Source organism: Bidens hawaiensis, unplaced genomic scaffold (genome assembly GCF_021521415.1).
Source record: "Bidens hawaiensis isolate Kalapana, Puna unplaced genomic scaffold, B.hawaiensis_p1.1 tig00004838_1, whole genome shotgun sequence".
In the NCBI taxonomy this organism is placed as follows: domain Eukaryota; kingdom Viridiplantae; phylum Streptophyta; class Magnoliopsida; order Asterales; family Asteraceae; genus Bidens; species Bidens hawaiensis.
In genome coordinates this window covers 611629-632164 of record NW_027491302.1, presented here as the reverse complement: position 1 = coordinate 632164, position 20536 = coordinate 611629, and the positions used below count along the sequence as shown (strand labels likewise).

Below are 20536 nucleotides of genomic sequence, written 5' to 3'. Positions count from 1 at the left end.
TATTATTAGATGGAAAGTTTACTCGGGTTATCAGGAAATAAATAAAAGAATAGGATTTGGTATGGGTCTTGGACTTGGATTAATTCCCGTAGTATATAATCGAGAACCAAGACTCTTCCACCATTTTTCACCAACTCCCTTTCACACCCACACCCAAACACTCTCAATTCTAGAGAGAGAAACTAGAGAGAGAAAGTTCTCAAATCACAAATCCGAGTTCACAATCTTGTTCCTAGTCGTTTTTGGTAAGTCCCTCTCGAAAATCATCCGTTTTCATAACCATTTCGGCCTCAAATCGAGCAAAAACGTAACTTGAGTTTTCGGGTCAAAAACCGCCTTGTTTTGGTGTCAAAATGCAAGCTTTTGTGTTTAAAAGTACTAGGAATCGATAGCCCTTTCAATCCCGAGCATTTCCATGTCAAAAACTTCGATTTTGGGTCAAAAATCTGGAAAATCTGGAAAACCCGTAGTTTTCTCCGTCGCCCAGCTTGAAGGAGTCGAATCAGACTCATTCGATCGAACCAGTCGATCGAATCAGTCCATTCGATCGAATGTGTAGATCGAACAAGTCCAGTCGACCGGATAGGGAAGCAACCGAATGGTCTCCAACTCATTCGATCGAATGAGTTTTGTATTCGATCGAATGAGTGTTGTATTTGATCGAACGTGTGTCTATTCGATCGAACGTGTTCCTATTCGATCGAACGTGTTCCTATTCGATCGAACGTGTTCCTATTCGATCGAATCAAGCCAGAACCAAGTTGTTTCCAAGATTCGCCTGAAGTGAAGTTCGTTTATGAAATAAATTAAAAACCTAATGGAAAATGTGTTAAGGCGGTTATCGAAAATGAGTAGTAGTAATAGTAGTAGTAGTAATTGATATGTGTAAATATTATACAGTTAGCCGAGCCCAGTTAAAGAAAGGAATTACGATCAACGGCGAGCGTAACAGGATCCAGGTGAGTTTCTAGCCCCATTTCCTTGTTATGTTTTCGGGGCTGTGTGCATACTCGATGTGAAGTGTGAATACACTTACCTTAAGTGGTAAGTGTATGCTATAGATGTCATATGAGGTATATATTGTATAATGCTTGTCGGTACGTGAACGATCTTCGGATATTGCACGTATCGCCAAGGATAGTAAATTCCAAGTGGTTGATAGTGTGTATGAATGTTATGATGTGACTTGATTATTACGTAAATACTGAACTGATATGAAGTGTGATATAGGCAAGTAGAGGTAGAGTGTGTTAGAAGTGGCAAGAGTCTAGTAAGGGTGTTAGTGGCATAACGTGAGCGCGTGATAGGGAAAGCCTGTACGTGCCATCGTTATTATGTGTGTATGATTGTTGATGTTACTTGCTTAGTATGTAAATAATGTGCTGATAGGAAGTGGGTTATAGACAAGTAGAAGTATAGTGTGATAGAAGTGGATAGGGGTCTAGTAATAGAGTTAGGGGCATAACGTGAGCACGTGGTAGAGTGAGTCTATGCGTGTCTTCGTTATTAAAGTGGCACAAGTGGCACAAGTGGCACAAGTGGCACAAGTGGCATAAGTGGCATAAGTGGCATAAAGTGGCACAAGTGGCATAAGTGGCATAAAGTGGCACAAGTGGCATAAGTGGCATAAAGTGGCACAAGTGGCATAAAGTGGCATAAGTGGCTAAGCTGTAGGGGTAATTAAGAGGCTAAGCTATAGGGGTAATTAAGTGGTTAAACAGTGGCATGTTAGACAGTGGACTATGTGTCTTCGGATACGTATATATATATTGTATGAAGTGGTTGTATGTTAAGTTGCTTGATTAACTAGAACTCACTCAGCGTAGATGACTTTTAGTATGCACGCAGGTGAGCGGATTATAGAGTTAGCATGAGGATGACACACGGCATGGATTGAACGACTGGCATCTGAAGAAAGAAGTGAAGATGTTTAAAATATAAAGTTTTGTGTTATGGTATCAAAGAAAAGATTTAATGTTTTGTAACAAATGATTGACGTTTTATATTCCGCGAAAAGTTTTAATAAACTCTGATTTGAAGAACTGTGTTTATGAGTAAATCCGACGCTAAAGTAGGGCTACCGGGTTCGGGGCCTTACAAGTTGGTATCAGAGCAAAGTTCGAGAGATTTAAGCATCCTACATGCTTAGACTCGAACAGAGAATGGGATTTAAGTAAGAAAAGAAAGAAGATGCCAGTTCAAGAATGCCATGTGTTGCTCAAGCAAGATCAGTAAAGGTAAGGTGTATGATTAAATGATAATTGTTAATGAGAAAGGAAAGATATGTGAACGGTAGGGATAGGAATAATTGATTGTTTACTTTGACAAACTGCTTAAGTAGAACCAGCACAAATAGACTCATAAAGGGAAGTGTATAGGACACGGAAAGTAACGTGATCAGCTAATCACAACTGGCCACTGTTATTACCTGTTAGCCTTACTATCCTTGTACTAAATAGTTCCTTGAGTGATGATGTTTGTGTTTTCCCTTGTAGAATACTAATGGCGGGAGCTGGAGAATTTGTTGGAACTGGGGGTCGCACTGGACGTCGTGGCAGGCCTCGTCTTGTCCGGCAACCCTCGGTAGAAGAAGCTTCCCACACCGAAGATGAAGGAAGCGCAGCTGGAGGAGACCAGAACAACAACGAAGGAGTTCAACTTAGCCCTGCAGTTCAAGCAGCCATTGTCCAAGCGGTAGTTGCTGCTGTGAAGAATCTGAACCCCGAAGGATCTGCTGGAAGCCGTGAACGAACTGCTGAAGGGGCAGGTGGTGATGGAAGGAAAGATGGGGAAGAGGAAAGAGGCGCCTCGAGTGGGGGTAAGTCTATAAAAGTTGATGACAGGAGAGGAGGCCAAGGTGGGTGCAGCTATAAATCCTTCAAGGGATGCGACCCGCCGAAGCTGACTGGTTTAGGAGACGCAATTGCCACTCTTCAATGGATAACTGCCATGGATAAAGTTATCCGAATCAGCGAGTGTCATCCTGACCAAGCAGTGGGTTATGCCACTCAGTCATTTGGAGATGAGGCTATGTATTGGTGGGAGAGTGTGGAGCAGAGGAAGACCCGTGAAGAGATCAAGGCAATGGGATGGAATGACCTAAAGGACATGGTGATGAGGAAGTTCTGTGCTGACGCCGAGGTTGAAAGGGCGGAGATGAAGTTCCTAAACTTGAGAGCTGGGACTTTGACACATCGTGAGTATACTACTGAATTCAACCGCATGTCTAGGTTGGTACCTGACATGGTGAACACTGAGGCTAAGAGAATCAAGTGTTACGTGAGGGGATTACCACAGAGAGTCCGCATGTTAGTCAGGACAAGCAAACCCGTCACCTTTGAGTCTGCGGTCGAGTTGGCGGAGATGGTCTATGATGATCTGGCGGCGGATGATGTGGGAGTGGAAGATGAGGAAAAAGGGAAAGGAACTAAAAGAGCTGGGGATGTCGTGGAGCGTGCAGGGAGAAAGACACAGACGATGGCAGGAAGGGAAGCATGTAAAGTGTGCGGGAAGATGCACTTGGGGGAATGTAAGGCTGGTCCAAATCAGTGCTACCGATGTGGGAGGAAGGGACACATCTCCCGTGAATGCACCGAGGACCAGAAGTGTTACAAGTGTGGTAAGTCAGGTCACATAGCTAGGGAGTGTGGAGAAGCCGTGGCAGTGGGGGAAGGAAGAGGAAACGCGTGAAAGGATTGTCACACCCCGATCGTGATGGCGGAAAAATCGAGGCGCGGCGACTAAGTCGTGATTGTTGAGCGCAATAGTATAAAAGTCTAAATGCAAAAACATAACCAAAATGTCAAATATTACACCATCCAGGTAACATGAAACAAATTGTTTTAATACAAAATATCAGTTTCCAAACAACTCCTAGACTAGCCTTCATCTCTCTAAGGCCTCTAAACTTGCTAGGGATTTCTTGCTGCATTATTTCCTGAAAACATGTAACAAACTGTCAACTACATAAAGTAGATGAGTGAATTCATAGGTTTAAAGAAAAAGAGTTTATACACAAACATACTAGTATAGGTTGTAGGGGTTTATATATAGGGTGTACCTGCGGCTAACCCACCACTCCTACAACTTATACTACTATGTTTGGATATAATACCCGGTTTTAAGATGGTTTGTAAGAAAAGGTCTCTTGGTTTTCCCAAAGAGGTTTTTGTAGTAAATAAAACATGAAATGTTCTCCTGGACTCTCAGCGGGCTTATTATTCTCCCATTAGAGTCGTTTGTGATAAGATTACTCAAAGATTTGTGGTCTCCCAACGGTACATGTAGCACATAGCAGTTAAGCATAAATAAGGACATATAGATTTGAGCATGCTAAGTTTACTAGATAAACCAACACCAAGATCCCACTGTTTACTAGTATCCAAGATGATGGTGAATAAATGATGATGATGATGAATGATGATGAAACTCAATGATCACACAAGACTTGATTGATCCCACGCAAGACTTAAACCAAGACTACCTCGTTCTTGTCATCCAGGACTCAGCTAGGTTCTACCGAGAGTAGGATAGACTCCCCAAAGAATCCTGGGTTCCCTTGGTCCCTACCGAGACTAGTATAGGTCCTCAAGAGTTATGGATTTCACCGAGACTAGTATGAAATCCCAAGAGTTACGAGTGCCACCGAGAATAGAATGCCACTCATGGTCGCGAGTTCTACCGAGAGTAGAATAGACTCTCGCGTCCAATTCAACTCATGATGCTTTGATCTCTAGATTTCCATGCTGACACAATGACTATGATGATATGAATATGATTCCCATTCCCATGATGTCAATGTTCATAGAATTTCCCATACTCATTGATTTCCAATGTTCTTAGATCTCCGTAAGTTGATGGGTTTTCCCCATGTTCATAGATTTCCAAAGTTTATAGATTCTTAAAAAGCTTGTGGATTTCCGCACGTGTGTAGAAATCCAAAAGTTTATAGTTTAAAGAGTGTTTGCATAAATGATTTTATCCAAACGTGTAAAGTTACCATGTTTCCACCCCATAGTTTTGAAAAGCTTAAATAGGGGCTATGAACTCACCTTGATCTCGGGTTAGGATGGTGCTACAATAGATCTCCTTAGCCTAGAGTTGAACATATATATAAGGTTAACAACGTGCTATAAGTCTAAGAAAACGAGCTTACGCGGCCTAGAGCAAAAACTGGGTTTTAAAGACGAAAACAGCTTGGTTCTGGCTTGATTCGATCGAATAGGAACACGTTCGATCGAATAGACACACATTCGGTCGAATCTGAGGCACACTCGATCGAACTAGAAACACATTTGGTCGAACCAGTTGGAAAAACTCGTTCGGTCGAACATGGAACTTGTTCGATCGAATAGACACTCGTTCGATCGAATACGAAACTCATTCGGTCGAATGAGTTGGAGACCATTCGGTTGCTTTCCTATTCGATCGACTGGACTGATTCGATCGACTGGTTCGATCGAATGAGTCTGATTCGACTCCTTCAAGCTGGGCGACGGAGAAACCTACGGGTTTTTCAGATTTTACAGATTTTTGACCCAAAATCGAAGTTTTTGACATGGAAATGCTCGGGATTGAAAGGGCTATCGATTCCTAGTGATTTTAAACACAAAAGCCTGCATTTTGACACCAAAACAAGACGGTTTTTGACCCGAAAACTCTAGAAACGAAAATGGGTGTTTTTGCTCGATTTGAGGCCGAAAATGGTTATAAAAATGGATGATTTTCAAGAAGATGTTACCAAGAATAACAACAAACAGATTTGTGGACTCGGATTTGAAGTTTGAAGACTTTCTCTCTCTAGTTTCTCTCTCTAGAATGAGAGTGTTTGGGTGGGAAGTGTTGGTGGAAATGAAAGAGATGGTGTAAGAATACTTGATTTTCCGCTTAAATACTCGGGTGACTCGGGTTCGGGTTTAGGCTACCGACGGGTCAAGACTAGTCGAGTTCATAAGTTTTTTAAACAAACTAAAACTTTTTCAGCAAAACTTTTATAAAACCATTTTCCGAATAATTATTTGAAATCTTTTTAAATAAGAACATTTAATTTTTCGAAAGCATAAAAATTAATATTTTTCAGGCGTAAATGTCGTTTTATAAAATAAACATTTTAAATGATAAAAGCAGATTTTTCCAATGATATGGGTTCCGAACTTATCGTCCCGAATCCCAAAGTCTATAGTTTCCGATGATTTCACGATCCTAGTTTACCAATCGAATTTCAGGGCGTTACATCCTCCCCAATTTAGAGGAATTTCGTCCCGAAATTTAGAACATAGTATAGTTGATGCAATGATGTTTTAGATTAAATGATCCCATGATGACCACTATGCGCCACTACCCCTAATATTCGTCTTGGATACCACCCAAATCAAGTTGAAGGGGTTTATATATAGGGTGTACCAGCGGCTAACCCACCACTCCCTCAACTCCACTTGGGTGTTTCTTTCGACTCCTATTAGTTCAATGACACACAGGACGACACACTATTTTCCACTACAAGGCATCACCTTCAAGCTTTACATCAGACATATTCATTTCGGATTGAAGGGGTTTATATATAGGGTGTACCAGCGGCTAACCCACCACTCCTTCAATCTCCAATGGATAATTCCCTCAATAACTCTTGAATTTAACGCCTCACAGCTGCCACGCTAACTATGAGTCCCTAATTCCAAGTCTCGCTTCAGACAAAATCAACTTGTGCCGAAGGGGTTTATGTATAGGGTGTACCAGCGGCTAACCCACCACTCCTTCAACATTCATTGATTAATTCCCTACACGAAGCTTGAGTTCACGACTCATAGTTACACAATAGCATATTGTTTATACACGTATACACCTGTGAACTTGATGTAATTATATTCCGGACTATAATTACGAGTTCACCTTGTATCAATGTATAAACTCCATTGTGTGCGGCTAGAAAAATCGACACGACACCACACACACACACACAACCATGCTTCATGAATGCTAGAATGATGACAAATTTTGGCTCAATGATACATAGTTTACCCCAATGTTTACATGATTAAGTATGCACAACTTGTGTTTTCCAGCACGAGTCATGGGTAGTCAAATTTGGTGTTATGCAAATAAGAGAATATTTATAAGCAAATAGGAACAACATGATACTTCATTGATTGATATTGGTCCCTGATTACATGATTACGATTACATAGACTCCAAGATTTCTAGAATTACAAAGATGATGACTATGCGAACAGATGAGGGTATTCCTCCTTCATCTTATCCTCTCGCTCCCATGTGAACTCGGGTCCACGATGGTTGTTCCAACGTACCTTGACTATGGGTATCCGGCTTCGCTTAGTCCTTTTGACTTCTCGATCTAGGATCTCGACAGGTTCCTCAACAAAGTGTAGTTTGTCGTCGATGTGAACCGTGTCGATCGGGATTTGAGCGGTCTCGTCAACGAGGCACTTTTTGAGTTGCGACACATGAAAAACGTTGTGAACACGGCTGAGTTCTGGAGGCAATTCCAAGCGATAGGCTACGGGTCCGACCTTTTCGATGATCTTGAAAGGTCCTACGTACCTTGGAGCAAACTTTCCCTTTTTCCCGAAGCGAACAATGCCCTTCCAGGGGGAAACTTTGAGCATTACGCGATCGCCTATTTGGAACTCCAGAGGTTTGCGGCGTTTGTCAGCGTAATACTTGTGTCGACAGCGGGCGTCCTTAAGTCTTTGCTGGATGATGGCGATACTGTCAGTGGTTTCCTGTATCAGTTCCGGGCCGAGGATTTGAGAATCTCCGGTCTCGGACCAACACAGTGGAGAACGACATTTCCTGCCATAGAGTGCCTCGAATGGTGCGCATTTGATGGTAGCATGATAGCTGTTATTGTATGAGAACTCTGCAAGAGGAAGGTGAGTCTCCCAGCTACTACCGAATTCAAGGATACAGGCTCTGAGCATATCCTCCAGGGTTTGTATGGTCCTTTCGCTCTGTCCGTCCGTTTCAGGATGATAGGCAGAGCTAAGTTTCACACTTGTCCCAAAGGCTTTCTGAAATGACTTCCAGAACCTTGACGCAAAAGAGGGGTCACGGTCAGACGTGATGCCCTTAGGCACACCGTGACGGGTTACGATCTCACGAATGTAAATCCGCGCCAGCTTCTCCGTAGTGTAGTCCTCGCGGACAGGGAGAAAGTGGGCAGACTTGGTCAAGTAATCCACGATAACCCAAATCGTGTCATAACCGCTGGGTGTCCGCGGGAGTTTGGTAATGAAGTCCATAGCGACTTCGTCCCACTTCCACTGCGGTATGATCGGTTTTTGTAACAGGCCAGATGGTCTCTGATGTTCAGTCTTGATCCGCGAGCACGTTAGGCACCTACCGACGTACAAAGCTATGACTTTCTTCATACCCGGCCACCAGAAGTGAGACTTGAGATTCTGATACATTTTATCACTGCCCGGGTGAATAGAGTATCTGGATTTGTGCGCTTCGTTCAGGATAAGTTCTCGAAGTGGTTCAGAGTTTGGAATCCACATGCGATTTAAGTAGTAAAGTATACCATCATTCTTGGTTTCAAACTTCCGTTCGGCACCGCAAGATAGCATTTTTTTGAGATCACCACCAGCAATCGCTTGCTTTTGAGCTTCAAGAACCAAGGAGGGAAGATTGGACTGAATACGGATCGCATGCAACTGGGTCCTTTCCTTGCGACTTAACGCGTCAGCCACTACGTTAGCCTTTCCAGGGTGGTAGCGGATTTCGCAGTCGTAGTCACTTAGGAGTTCAACCCATCGACGTTGTCGCATGTTTAGCTCCCTTTGGTTGAGGATGTGTTGTAGGCTCTTGTGGTCGGTGAAGATGACACATTTCGTACCGTATAGGTAGTGTCTCCATATTTTTAAGGCAAAGACCACAGCACCCAATTCCAAGTCGTGGGTGACATAATTCCTCTCATGACTCTTGAGTTGGCGCGAGGCATAAGCGATGACCTTACCGCGTTGCATTAAGACGCAGCCTAGACCTTGGCTCGAGGCGTCGCAATAAACAACAAAATCATCGTTACCCTCAGGAAGTGACAGGATTGGTGCATGACAGAGTTTATGTTTCAATGTTTGGAAAGCCTCTTCTTGCTCTTGGTTCCAAATGAATGGTTCCCCTTTTTGAGTTAACATTGTGAGAGGCAATACGATCTTTGAAAAGTTCGAGATGAATCGACGGTAGTACCCAGCTAAACCAAGAAATGAACGAATCTCGGTTGGCGTTGTAGGCGCTCCCCAATTTTTGATGGCTTCAATCTTGGCAGGGTCGACATGAATGCCTTCCTTGTTAATGATGTGACCTAAGAATTGAACTTCCCTTAGCCAGAATTCGCATTTGGAGAATTTGGCGTAGAGTTGCTCTTTCCTCAGCAGATCCAAGGTAAGCCTGAGATGAAGCTCATGGTCGGCTTTAGAGCGGGAATAAACGAGAATATCGTCAATGAAGACGATAACAAACTGGTCCAGGTATGGATGACAAACGCGATTCATGAGATCCATGAACACCGCAGGGGCATTCGTCAAACCAAAAGGCATGACTAGGAACTCGTAGTGTCCATAACGAGTTCTGAAAGCGGTTTTCGCGATGTCGTCCTCCATGACGCGTACTTGGTGATAACCTGAGCGTAGGTCGATCTTGGAAAAGTAAGTGGCTCCTTGCAGCTGGTCGAAAAGATCGTCAATCCTTGGTAATGGATACCGATTCTTGACCGTGAGTTTGTTAAGCTCACGATAGTCTATGCACATCCGGAAAGATCCGTCCTTCTTCTTGACGAAGAGGACTGGAGCTCCCCATGGAGATGAACTAGGGCGAATAAAACCCTTGTCTAGTAGTTCCTGTAGCTGGCTCGATAATTCCTGCATTTCTGACGGAGCCAAACGATACGGAGATTTTGCCACGGGGGTTGCACCGGGAACTAATTCGATATGGAATTCGACTTGTCGGCTAGGAGGTAGTCCGGGTAAGTCTTTAGGAAAAACGTCTGGAAATTCACGCACAACGGGGACATCAGAGAGCTTCTTCCCCAAAGATTTCTTGATGGAGACATGAGCTAGGAAGGCGAGACACTTCTTTCGAAGGCATCGCCGAGCTTTAAAGCAGGAGATTAATTTCAGACATCTGCCTGATCTTTCTCCTTGAATAATTATGGACTCGCCAGAAGAACAAGGAACGCGAATGAGCTTCTCAGCACACACCACTTCCGCGTGGTTGATGGACAACCAATCCATCCCAACAATTACATCGAAACTTCCTAATTGCATAGGGATGAGGTCAATGTTAAGAGACGTCTGATCAAACGTAAGCGTGCAATTGCGAACGATTTTGTTCACTTGGGTAGACTCTCCGTTTGCCATTTCGACAGAGAAAGCGGGGTCTAAGACAGAGGTTCCTAGATTAAGCAATGGGACCAACTCGCTAGAAATAAAACTCCTATCTGCACCCGTGTCAAAAAGAATAGAAACCCAGAGATTGTTAAGGATGAACGTACCAGTAATGACGTCAGGATTTTGGCGAGCTTCAGCAGCGCCAATAGTAAAGGCTCGGCCTCGGGCCGGAGGAAGATTTGCAAGACGAGGACACCTGCTCCTGAAATGGTCCGTGGCTCCACACTCGAAACAGCTTCGAGTGTTGCTGGGTTGGGAACTGCTGCTCTGTATTGCCAGTTGATTACCTTGAAATCTGCAGCGTTCCGCTAGGTGCCCCAAACGTCCACAGTTCGTGCATTTCCAGCACGGGGTTCCGGCAGGGTGATGAAATTGGCAAGTGCCGCACTTGGGGTGAACCCCAGTGTACTCCCTCTTTGGCCTTCCAGAAGGGGTGGGAGCAGGAGCGACAGAGTTGATTGGGGTTGCGGGAGTAACCATCGCGTAACTGCTAGCCTTACGCTTTTTGATGCGGTTGATCTTTTTGGATGAGCCCTCAGCGGCCTTGCCCGTACCTTTGGCTAGGACCCCAGTCTTAACCTGGTCCTGGGTCAGTCGGGCAGCTAGTTCAATGGCCGCTTGTAGGGTTGATGGGTCAGCCCCGATAACGATTCCACGGACAGTGTCAGGTAGGCCATTGATGTAAAGCTCAATAGCCCGGGAGGGAGGGGTGACCAAGTGTGGTACGAGAAGGGAGAGCTCGTGAAAACGCTCCGTGTACCCTTGGTGATCAGCGCCCTTCATTTTGTGCACCCAAAACTCAGCTTCAAGTTTCTGCACCTCACTGCGAGGTACGAACTCGCGGGTAACCAAAGCTACAAATTCCGACCAGGTCATGGCCAAGGCAGCCTCACGCCCGCGGGTTCTTATCTCGTTGTTCCACCAGGTCAGCGCGCGTTTAGACAACATGCTTGCCGCGTGCGTGACTTTCAGTGTCTCAGGGCACGAGCTAATAACAAAGGCAGCCTCCATCTTTTCGATCCACTGGAGGAGACCAACGGCGCCTTCTGAACCACTGAAGCTGGTGGGTTTGGTAGCCATGAAGTCCTTGTATGGCTTATTTGCTGGTTCATTTGCGTTCTGAGCTGGAATTTGGTTGGCTCCAGAGGTTCCTTCTTGCCTCAGCCCCTGGCTGATGGCTGTTACCATGCCTGGTAACACAGCCGCGATCTGCTGGGCTATAAGGTTAGCTAGATCAGCGGAGTCCAAGGGGGCGGGTGCACGTCTGGGAGGCATTCTTGACAAAACGAAAAGAAAAAAAAAGAAAAACGAGCGTTAGATAGAATCGATGACACGCCAAAGATTAAGAATAGAGGACATAGATTATACCAAGAACACAGAATGACATGGCTCAAGAGATTAACAGTTAATATACAACACATAAGCATGCAGCACGTATATAAGTGTAGACATGTGATTGTGATGCATGAGCTATCTAGAGTCAAGGATCCTAGGTTATAGTCTAGGTCGGTTTCCTAATTCCCTATAACCACTGGCTCTGATACCAATCTGTCACACCCCGATCGTGATGGCGGAAAAATCGAGGCGCGGCGACTAAGTCGTGATTGTTGAGCGCAATAGTATAAAAGTCTAAATGCAAAAACATAACCAAAATGTCAAATATTACACCATCCAGGTAACATGAAACAAATTGTTTTAATACAAAATATCAGTTTCCAAACAACTCCTAGACTAGCCTTCATCTCTCTAAGGCCTCTAAACTTGCTAGGGATTTCTTGCTGCATTATTTCCTGAAAACATGTAACAAACTGTCAACTACATAAAGTAGATGAGTGAATTCATAGGTTTAAAGAAAAAGAGTTTATACACAAACATACTAGTATAGGTTGTAGGGGTTTATATATAGGGTGTACCTGCGGCTAACCCACCACTCCTACAACTTATACTACTATGTTTGGATATAATACCCGGTTTTAAGATGGTTTGTAAGAAAAGGTCTCTTGGTTTTCCCAAAGAGGTTTTTGTAGTAAATAAAACATGAAATGTTCTCCTGGACTCTCAGCGGGCTTATTATTCTCCCATTAGAGTCGTTTGTGATAAGATTACTCAAAGATTTGTGGTCTCCCAACGGTACATGTAGCACATAGCAGTTAAGCATAAATAAGGACATATAGATTTGAGCATGCTAAGTTTACTAGATAAACCAACACCAAGATCCCACTGTTTACTAGTATCCAAGATGATGGTGAATAAATGATGATGATGATGAATGATGATGAAACTCAATGATCACACAAGACTTGATTGATCCCACGCAAGACTTAAACCAAGACTACCTCGTTCTTGTCATCCAGGACTCAGCTAGGTTCTACCGAGAGTAGGATAGACTCCCCAAAGAATCCTGGGTTCCCTTGGTCCCTACCGAGACTAGTATAGGTCCTCAAGAGTTATGGATTTCACCGAGACTAGTATGAAATCCCAAGAGTTACGAGTGCCACCGAGAATAGAATGCCACTCATGGTCGCGAGTTCTACCGAGAGTAGAATAGACTCTCGCGTCCAATTCAACTCATGATGCTTTGATCTCTAGATTTCCATGCTGACACAATGACTATGATGATATGAATATGATTCCCATTCCCATGATGTCAATGTTCATAGAATTTCCCATACTCATTGATTTCCAATGTTCTTAGATCTCCGTAAGTTGATGGGTTTTCCCCATGTTCATAGATTTCCAAAGTTTATAGATTCTTAAAAAGCTTGTGGATTTCCGCACGTGTGTAGAAATCCAAAAGTTTATAGTTTAAAGAGTGTTTGCATAAATGATTTTATCCAAACGTGTAAAGTTACCATGTTTCCACCCCATAGTTTTGAAAAGCTTAAATAGGGGCTATGAACTCACCTTGATCTCGGGTTAGGATGGTGCTACAATAGATCTCCTTAGCCTAGAGTTGAACATATATATAAGGTTAACAACGTGCTATAAGTCTAAGAAAACGAGCTTACGCGGCCTCGAGAAAAAACTGGGTTTTAAAGACGAAAACAGCTTGGTTCTGGCTTGATTCGATCGAATAGGAACACGTTCGATCGAATAGACACACATTCGGTCGAATCTGAGGCACACTCGATCGAACTAGAAACACATTTGGTCGAACCAGTTGGAAAAACTCGTTCGGTCGAACATGGAACTTGTTCGATCGAATAGACACTCGTTCGATCGAATACGAAACTCATTCGGTCGAATGAGTTGGAGACCATTCGGTTGCTTTCCTATTCGATCGACTGGACTGATTCGATCGACTGGTTCGATCGAATGAGTCTGATTCGACTCCTTCAAGCTGGGCGACGGAGAAACCTACGGGTTTTTCAGATTTTCCAGATTTTTGACCCAAAATCGAAGTTTTTGACATGGAAATGCTCGGGATTGAAAGGGCTATCGATTCCTAGTGATTTTAAACACAAAAGCCTGCATTTTGACACCAAAACAAGACGGTTTTTGACCCGAAAACTCTAGAAACGAAAATGGGTGTTTTTGCTCGATTTGAGGCCGAAAATGGTTATAAAAATGGATGATTTTCAAGAAGATCTTACCAAGAATAACAACAAACAGATTTGTGGACTCGGATTTGAAGTTTGAAGACTTTCTCTCTCTAGTTTCTCTCTCTAGAATGAGAGTGTTTGGGTGGGAAGTGTTGGTGGAAATGAAAGAGATGGTGTAAGAATACTTGATTTTCCGCTTAAATACTCGGGTGACTCGGGTTCGGGTTTAGGCTACCGACGGGTCAAGACTAGTCGAGTTCATAAGTTTTTTAAACAAACTAAAACTTTTTCAGCAAAACTTTTATAAAACCATTTTCCGAATAATTATTTGAAATCTTTTTAAATAAGAACATTTAATTTTTCGAAAGCATAAAAATTAATATTTTTCAGGCGTAAATGTCGTTTTATAAAATAAACATTTTAAATGATAAAAGCAGATTTTTCCAATGATATGGGTTCCGAACTTATCGTCCCGAATCCCAAAGTCTATAGTTTCCGATGATTTCACGATCCTAGTTTACCAATCGAATTTCAGGGCGTTACAAGGATGGTCTATTAGCTGCTGAGAAGGTTGCAGGAGAATAAGTGGCATGTCACAGTTGTTTTATGTTTAGTAGTTAAAGAGTGTTTTATATTACAGTTGAACCTGTGTTTGTTTAGCAAGCTTGAATGATTTCCTTTTATGTTATGAAGTACTTGTGACTTCTTGTGCTTTTGTATGAACGATCTATGAATTTATCTGAATGCATGTTGGTTATGATAAATAGTTGTGTGATGGTTAAGCGTCGCCTTAGGAGTTAGCGTTATGATGCAAAACAAGGTTCCTCGGGAAGGCGATACGAGACTTGGTACATCGAGGGCTTCATGGACGAGCTACCTTAAATAGCTAAAACACATGACCACCATTCGATGACTACGAGTCAGGAGTAAGGAGGATAACTCAGAAAGCAAGCGATTCAGTAAAGCGTGTAAAACTAAGAAGTTTTTCTTTTATAGGGAATAAGTTAGGTTTCGGGGACGAAACCTCTTTAAGGAGGGAAGACTTGTAACATCCCGAAATTTCAAAGGTAATATTAATTATATTACTTATTATTAGATGGAAAGTTTACTCGGGTTATCAGGAAATAAATAAAAGAATAGGAGTTGGTATGGGTCTTGGACTTGGATTAATTCCCGTAGTATATAATCGAGAACCAAGACTCTTCCACCATTTTTCACCAACTCCCTTTCACACCCACACCCAAACACTCTCAATTCTAGAGAGAGAAACTAGAGAGAGAAAGTTCTCAAATCACAAATCCGAGTTCACAATCTTGTTCCTAGTCGTTTTTGGTAAGTCCCTCTCGAAAATCATCCGTTTTCATAACCATTTCGGCCTCAAATCGAGCAAAAACGTAACTTGAGTTTTCGGGTCAAAAACCGCCTTGTTTTGGTGTCAAAATGCAAGCTTTTGTGTTTAAAAGTACTAGGAATCGATAGCCCTTTCAATCCCGAGCATTTCCATGTCAAAAACTTCGATTTTGGGTCAAAAATCTGGAAAATCTGGAAAACCCGTAGTTTTCTCCGTCGCCCAGCTTGAAGGAGTCGAATCAGACTCATTCGATCGAACCAGTCGATCGAATCAGTCCATTCGATCGAATGTGTAGATCGAACAAGTCCAGTCGACCGGATAGGGAAGCAACCGAATGGTCTCCAACTCATTCGATCGAATGAGTTTTGTATTCGATAGAATGAGTGTTGTATTTGATCGAACGTGTGTCTATTCGATCGAACGTGTTCCTATTCGATCGAACGTGTTCCTATTCGATCGAACGTGTTCCTATTCGATCGAATCAAGCCAGAACCAAGTTGTTTCCAAGATTCGCCTGAAGTGAAGTTCGTTTATGAAATAAATTAAAAACCTAATGGAAAATGTGTTAAGGCGGTTATCGAAAATGAGTAGTAGTAATAGTAGTAGTAGTAATTGATATGTGTAAATATTATACAGTTAGCCGAGCCCAGTTAAAGAAAGGAATTACGATCAACGGCGAGCGTAACAGGATCCAGGTGAGTTTCTAGCCCCATTTCCTTGTTATGTTTTCGGGGCTGTGTGCATACTCGATGTGAAGTGTGAATACACTTACCTTAAGTGGTAAGTGTATGCTATAGATGTCATATGAGGTATATATTGTATAATGCTTGTCGGTACGTGAACGATCTTCGGATATTGCACGTATCGCCAAGGATAGTAAATTCCAAGTGGTTGATAGTGTGTATGAATGTTATGATGTGACTTGATTATTACGTAAATACTGAACTGATATGAAGTGTGATATAGGCAAGTAGAGGTAGAGTGTGTTAGAAGTGGCAAGAGTCTAGTAAGGGTGTTAGTGGCATAACGTGAGCGCGTGATAGGGAAAGCCTGTACGTGCCATCGTTATTATGTGTGTATGATTGTTGATGTTACTTGCTTAGTATGTAAATAATGTGCTGATAGGAAGTGGGTTATAGACAAGTAGAAGTATAGTGTGATAGAAGTGGATAGGGGTCTAGTAATAGAGTTAGGGGCATAACGTGAGCACGTGGTAGAGTGAGTCTATGCGTGTCTTCGTTATTAAAGTGGCACAAGTGGCACAAGTGGCACAAGTGGCACAAGTGGCATAAGTGGCATAAGTGGCATAAAGTGGCACAAGTGGCATAAGTGGCATAAAGTGGCACAAGTGGCATAAGTGGCATAAAGTGGCACAAGTGGCATAAAGTGGCATAAGTGGCTAAGCTGTAGGGGTAATTAAGAGGCTAAGCTATAGGGGTAATTAAGTGGTTAAACAGTGGCATGTTAGACAGTGGACTATGTGTCTTCGGATACGTATATATATATTGTATGAAGTGGTTGTATGTTAAGTTGCTTGATTAACTAGAACTCACTCAGCGTAGATGACTTTTAGTATGCACGCAGGTGAGCGGATTATAGAGTTAGCATGAGGATGACACACGGCATGGATTGAACGACTGGCATCTGAAGAAAGAAGTGAAGATGTTTAAAATATAAAGTTTTGTGTTATGGTATCAAAGAAAAGATTTAATGTTTTGTAACAAATGATTGACGTTTTATATTCCGCGAAAAGTTTTAATAAACTCTGATTTGAAGAACTGTGTTTATGAGTAAATCCGACGCTAAAGTAGGGCTACCGGGTTCGGGGCCTTACAGTCACGGATGATGGACACGTGTAACAAAGATCGTCCACACATGCAGATATTTAAAATTCAAATTTAAAAAATTTATAGCTGTAACCCATACTTACAACTGTTAAATTTAGGGACAATTGTTAGGGCTCGGATTTTCAGTATCCTCAGCAAACATTATATTCAGAACAAATCTAGGATGTGGTATCCTCCAAGGTAATAGGTATCCTAATTATGTTATATAACTAACACATTGTCTGCTACTTTCCTTGTTTACCAGGTCAAAGACCGTTGCTAGATCTCCCGAAGACTCGCACTTGTTATTAGAACGTGGCCGCTAAGGAAACATGCTGATTAGAAGGATTAACGGCTAATTGGACTCATTCCAAAGTTTCCTAAAATATAGCGCATATTGTTAGCTTTATTTTTTGTATAAATAGAGCCTGACTCGGATCACAATACACATACTTTTTAGCACTCGAGACTTAGAGTACTCGTTCATTGTAATCACGATCCGATTAAGCTCCACCACTTGTAAACACTTTATTATTAATAAATCGGTGGTGATAGTTTTCACCACCTGGGGTTTTTTTCTTGTTATCCTAAGGATAACTGGGTTTTTCCTCGCAACAAATCTCTGTGTTCAAGCAATATTTACAAGCACCTAGTCCCATTTTACTAATTTATTTGTAAAATCGCACTTGTCAATTTTTGACCAAAACAGTTTTTGATGCACTGGCCTGAAAGAGTTATCTATACCAAGTTTATGAGTAATATATATTTAGAGATACCTGTCATATCCTTATGTTTCCAGGGGAAGGTGGAAGCTCTTTTCTTTAAGAAGGATATCAATCCTTGCTCGATATCCTCAGGCATATCTGATCCTAATAAGACTTTGATCTCGGTATCATGAGGATCCAAGGATACTTCCTTCACATCTTGTTCTCTAGCTTGCAGGACCTCCCGTGGTTGTTTCTGTAATTGCTATGCTGGAGTAGGTTTTGCGGCCGATTTCATTGATGATGCATAACAATCTTTGGCGTCTTGTTGGTCACTCTCTATCTTGATAACTCCCTAAGGACTTGGAAGTTTCACAATTGGTGGTATGTTGAGGGTACCGGCTTCATGTCATGGATCCAAGGCCTGCCTAAGATCACATTACAACAAGATAATGAGTCAATAACACAAAATTTTTGTAAAGAGCTTACTCCCTCTATGTTACTAGAAGTTTGATATCTCCCAATGTATTCTTGGTCTCTCCACTCAATCCTACAAGGAGTGAGGATCTCGGGATAATCTCAGATTCTGAGATATCCATTTTCTTCAAAGCATCTAGTTGGATGTTGTTCACGGAACTCTTGCCATCGATAAGTATCCCGCACACAAAACATTTAGCTATACTTAAAGTAATAACAAAATCATCATGGTGGGGATTCTCAAGATCGCATCGATCCTCTTCTTCGAAGGATGTAGTCCTTTGGGTAGTCAACGTGGAGGTACGGAGCGGTCTCGATCCGTTATCCATATTTGTTTCTCTGGCACGCTTCTTGGCCGCTGAGTATGAAGTTCCACAGATGTCTGATCCTCCAGAGATAAAGGCAATGACCTTTGCTCCAAGTGGTGGAGAAGCCGCCCTTTCAGGTATCTTGGCAGGATCCTGATTCTTGTTCTTGTTCTTTCCAAACAGCTCTTTCAGGTATCCTTTGCTGAGTAGGCATCCTATTTCCTTCCGAAGTGCGATACAATCATCAGTGTGATGGCCAAAGTCTTTGTGGTAAGCACACCATTTGGGCTTGTCTTTGCTGGATCCGGAATTTTCATTTTTCTTAGGCCATCTAGCCTTGTCACCTAAATCATGCATGGAACATATCACACCACTTATATCAATGTTATCAAAAAATTTAGGATACTCTACATCATCCTCGTATTCTTCCACAGCATTTATTCTGGGACTATCTTGTTTGGAATAAGGCTTAGGTCTGGAGAATTTTTGTGGAAAATCTGATTTTCTGTTTGTGGACTCGTATTTTGGAATAATCAAATTTCCATGAGCCTTCTTGTCATCCTCCAGCCGTATGTATCTCAAAGCCCTATTTCTGACTTCATCAAGATTCCTGCATGGTGTCATGACAAGATCGTCATACAACGGAGAATCCTTCTTCAATCCCATCTTGAGAGCTTCAACAGCAGCTGCCATATCAAGGTTGGCGATGTCCAAAGCTTCCCTGCTAAATCTAGTGATGTAATCCCTTAAGGATTCATTATTATTTTGAACTATCCTGATAAATCACCTGTCATTTTCTCAAAGGATCTACTACAAGAAACTGATTATTAAATAAGATAATAAAATGAGCAAATGAGGTAATAGTATTGGAAGGAATACTCAATAACCACTTGAGAGCCGGTCCTGTTAGTGTTGAACCAAATCCTTTGCATAAGAAATTTTCTTTGATGTTGACGGGAATGGGATTGATTTCCATCCTTTCCCTATATTGGGCTACGTGTTCCTCAGGATCCGTGATTCCGTCAACAACTTCATGCTAGGAATTTGGAATCTTTTAGGAATATCCACGTCGCATATGGGCCAGGTGAATCTGGATAACTTGTGACTCCCTGAGGGAACCTCCACTATTGGGCGTATTATCCTAGGGATACTGGAGATCATATCCTTCATCTTTTGCAATTCTCTTGTTATTTCAGGGGACATCCCCGTATCCTGCACAGATCCTTGGTTAGTGTATAAATTTGCACTAAGTAAATTGTTACCAAGATCGTGGCTAGGCATCTGGTATCCTGAGTTTGACGTCTTGTAGCTCCAGTGAAAGTAGCCTCAGGATAAGGTGGCACTTGCATAGGGATGTCATCCCCCACATGTACTTCCGAGGATACTATGGAGGTCCCGACGAGAGTAAGCCGGCTGACTTGGTTGAGCGAGGCAGCATGTTGATGTAATCTAGCCTCATAGATTGGGATGGTTCCGAGGATACCGAAGGATAATTGCCCCCGTATCCTGACTGTTGTTGGATGGAACCCTCGCTGGATGCTTCCCCAAGGATCCGTGATTCTGTAGGATAGAAGATCCTGGAGAATCGAAATCAAGGGCTCTAGGCACGATCGGAGTAGCCTCCTGCCATGGCTTCTTTTTGATCCCATCAATCTCTTTGAATAACTTTAGGTTGGTCTTTTCTTGTTGCTCCATGTGAGTTTTTACCTGTTTCATCAAATAAAGAATATCACTATTAGAAATAACTGGATCTACCCATGTAGAGATTACCAAGTATGTTGGAAGTTCTCCTCTGGGCTGGGTGCTTTTCTTCAGAATTGGTGGAGGACCAGGGTTGATATTTGAAGCAGTGCTGACAACTGAAGCAAAAATGGAACCGGTTTTTCACTGTGAAGACATGATGAAGGGATTAAAGTGATTGAGGA

The 20536-nt window shown here is 42.5% G+C and overlaps 1 protein-coding gene across 1 annotated transcript; it reads right to left on the bottom strand.

Moving 5' to 3' along the window:
* Nucleotides 1–18320: 18320 nt before the first annotated feature.
* On the bottom strand, nt 18321–19304 carry LOC143628158 (uncharacterized). Its single transcript, XM_077097814.1, has one exon. It carries the CDS (start codon nt 19302–19304, stop codon nt 18321–18323), a length of 984 nt encoding a protein of 327 aa, XP_076953929.1.
* Nucleotides 19305–20536: the final 1232 nt, after the last annotated feature.

Excerpts from the sequence above, each read along its gene's own strand:
- LOC143628158 (XM_077097814.1), bottom strand. The coding sequence starts at position 19,304 with ATGGCAGCTGCTGTTGAAGCTCTCAAGATGGGATTGAAGAAGGATTCT.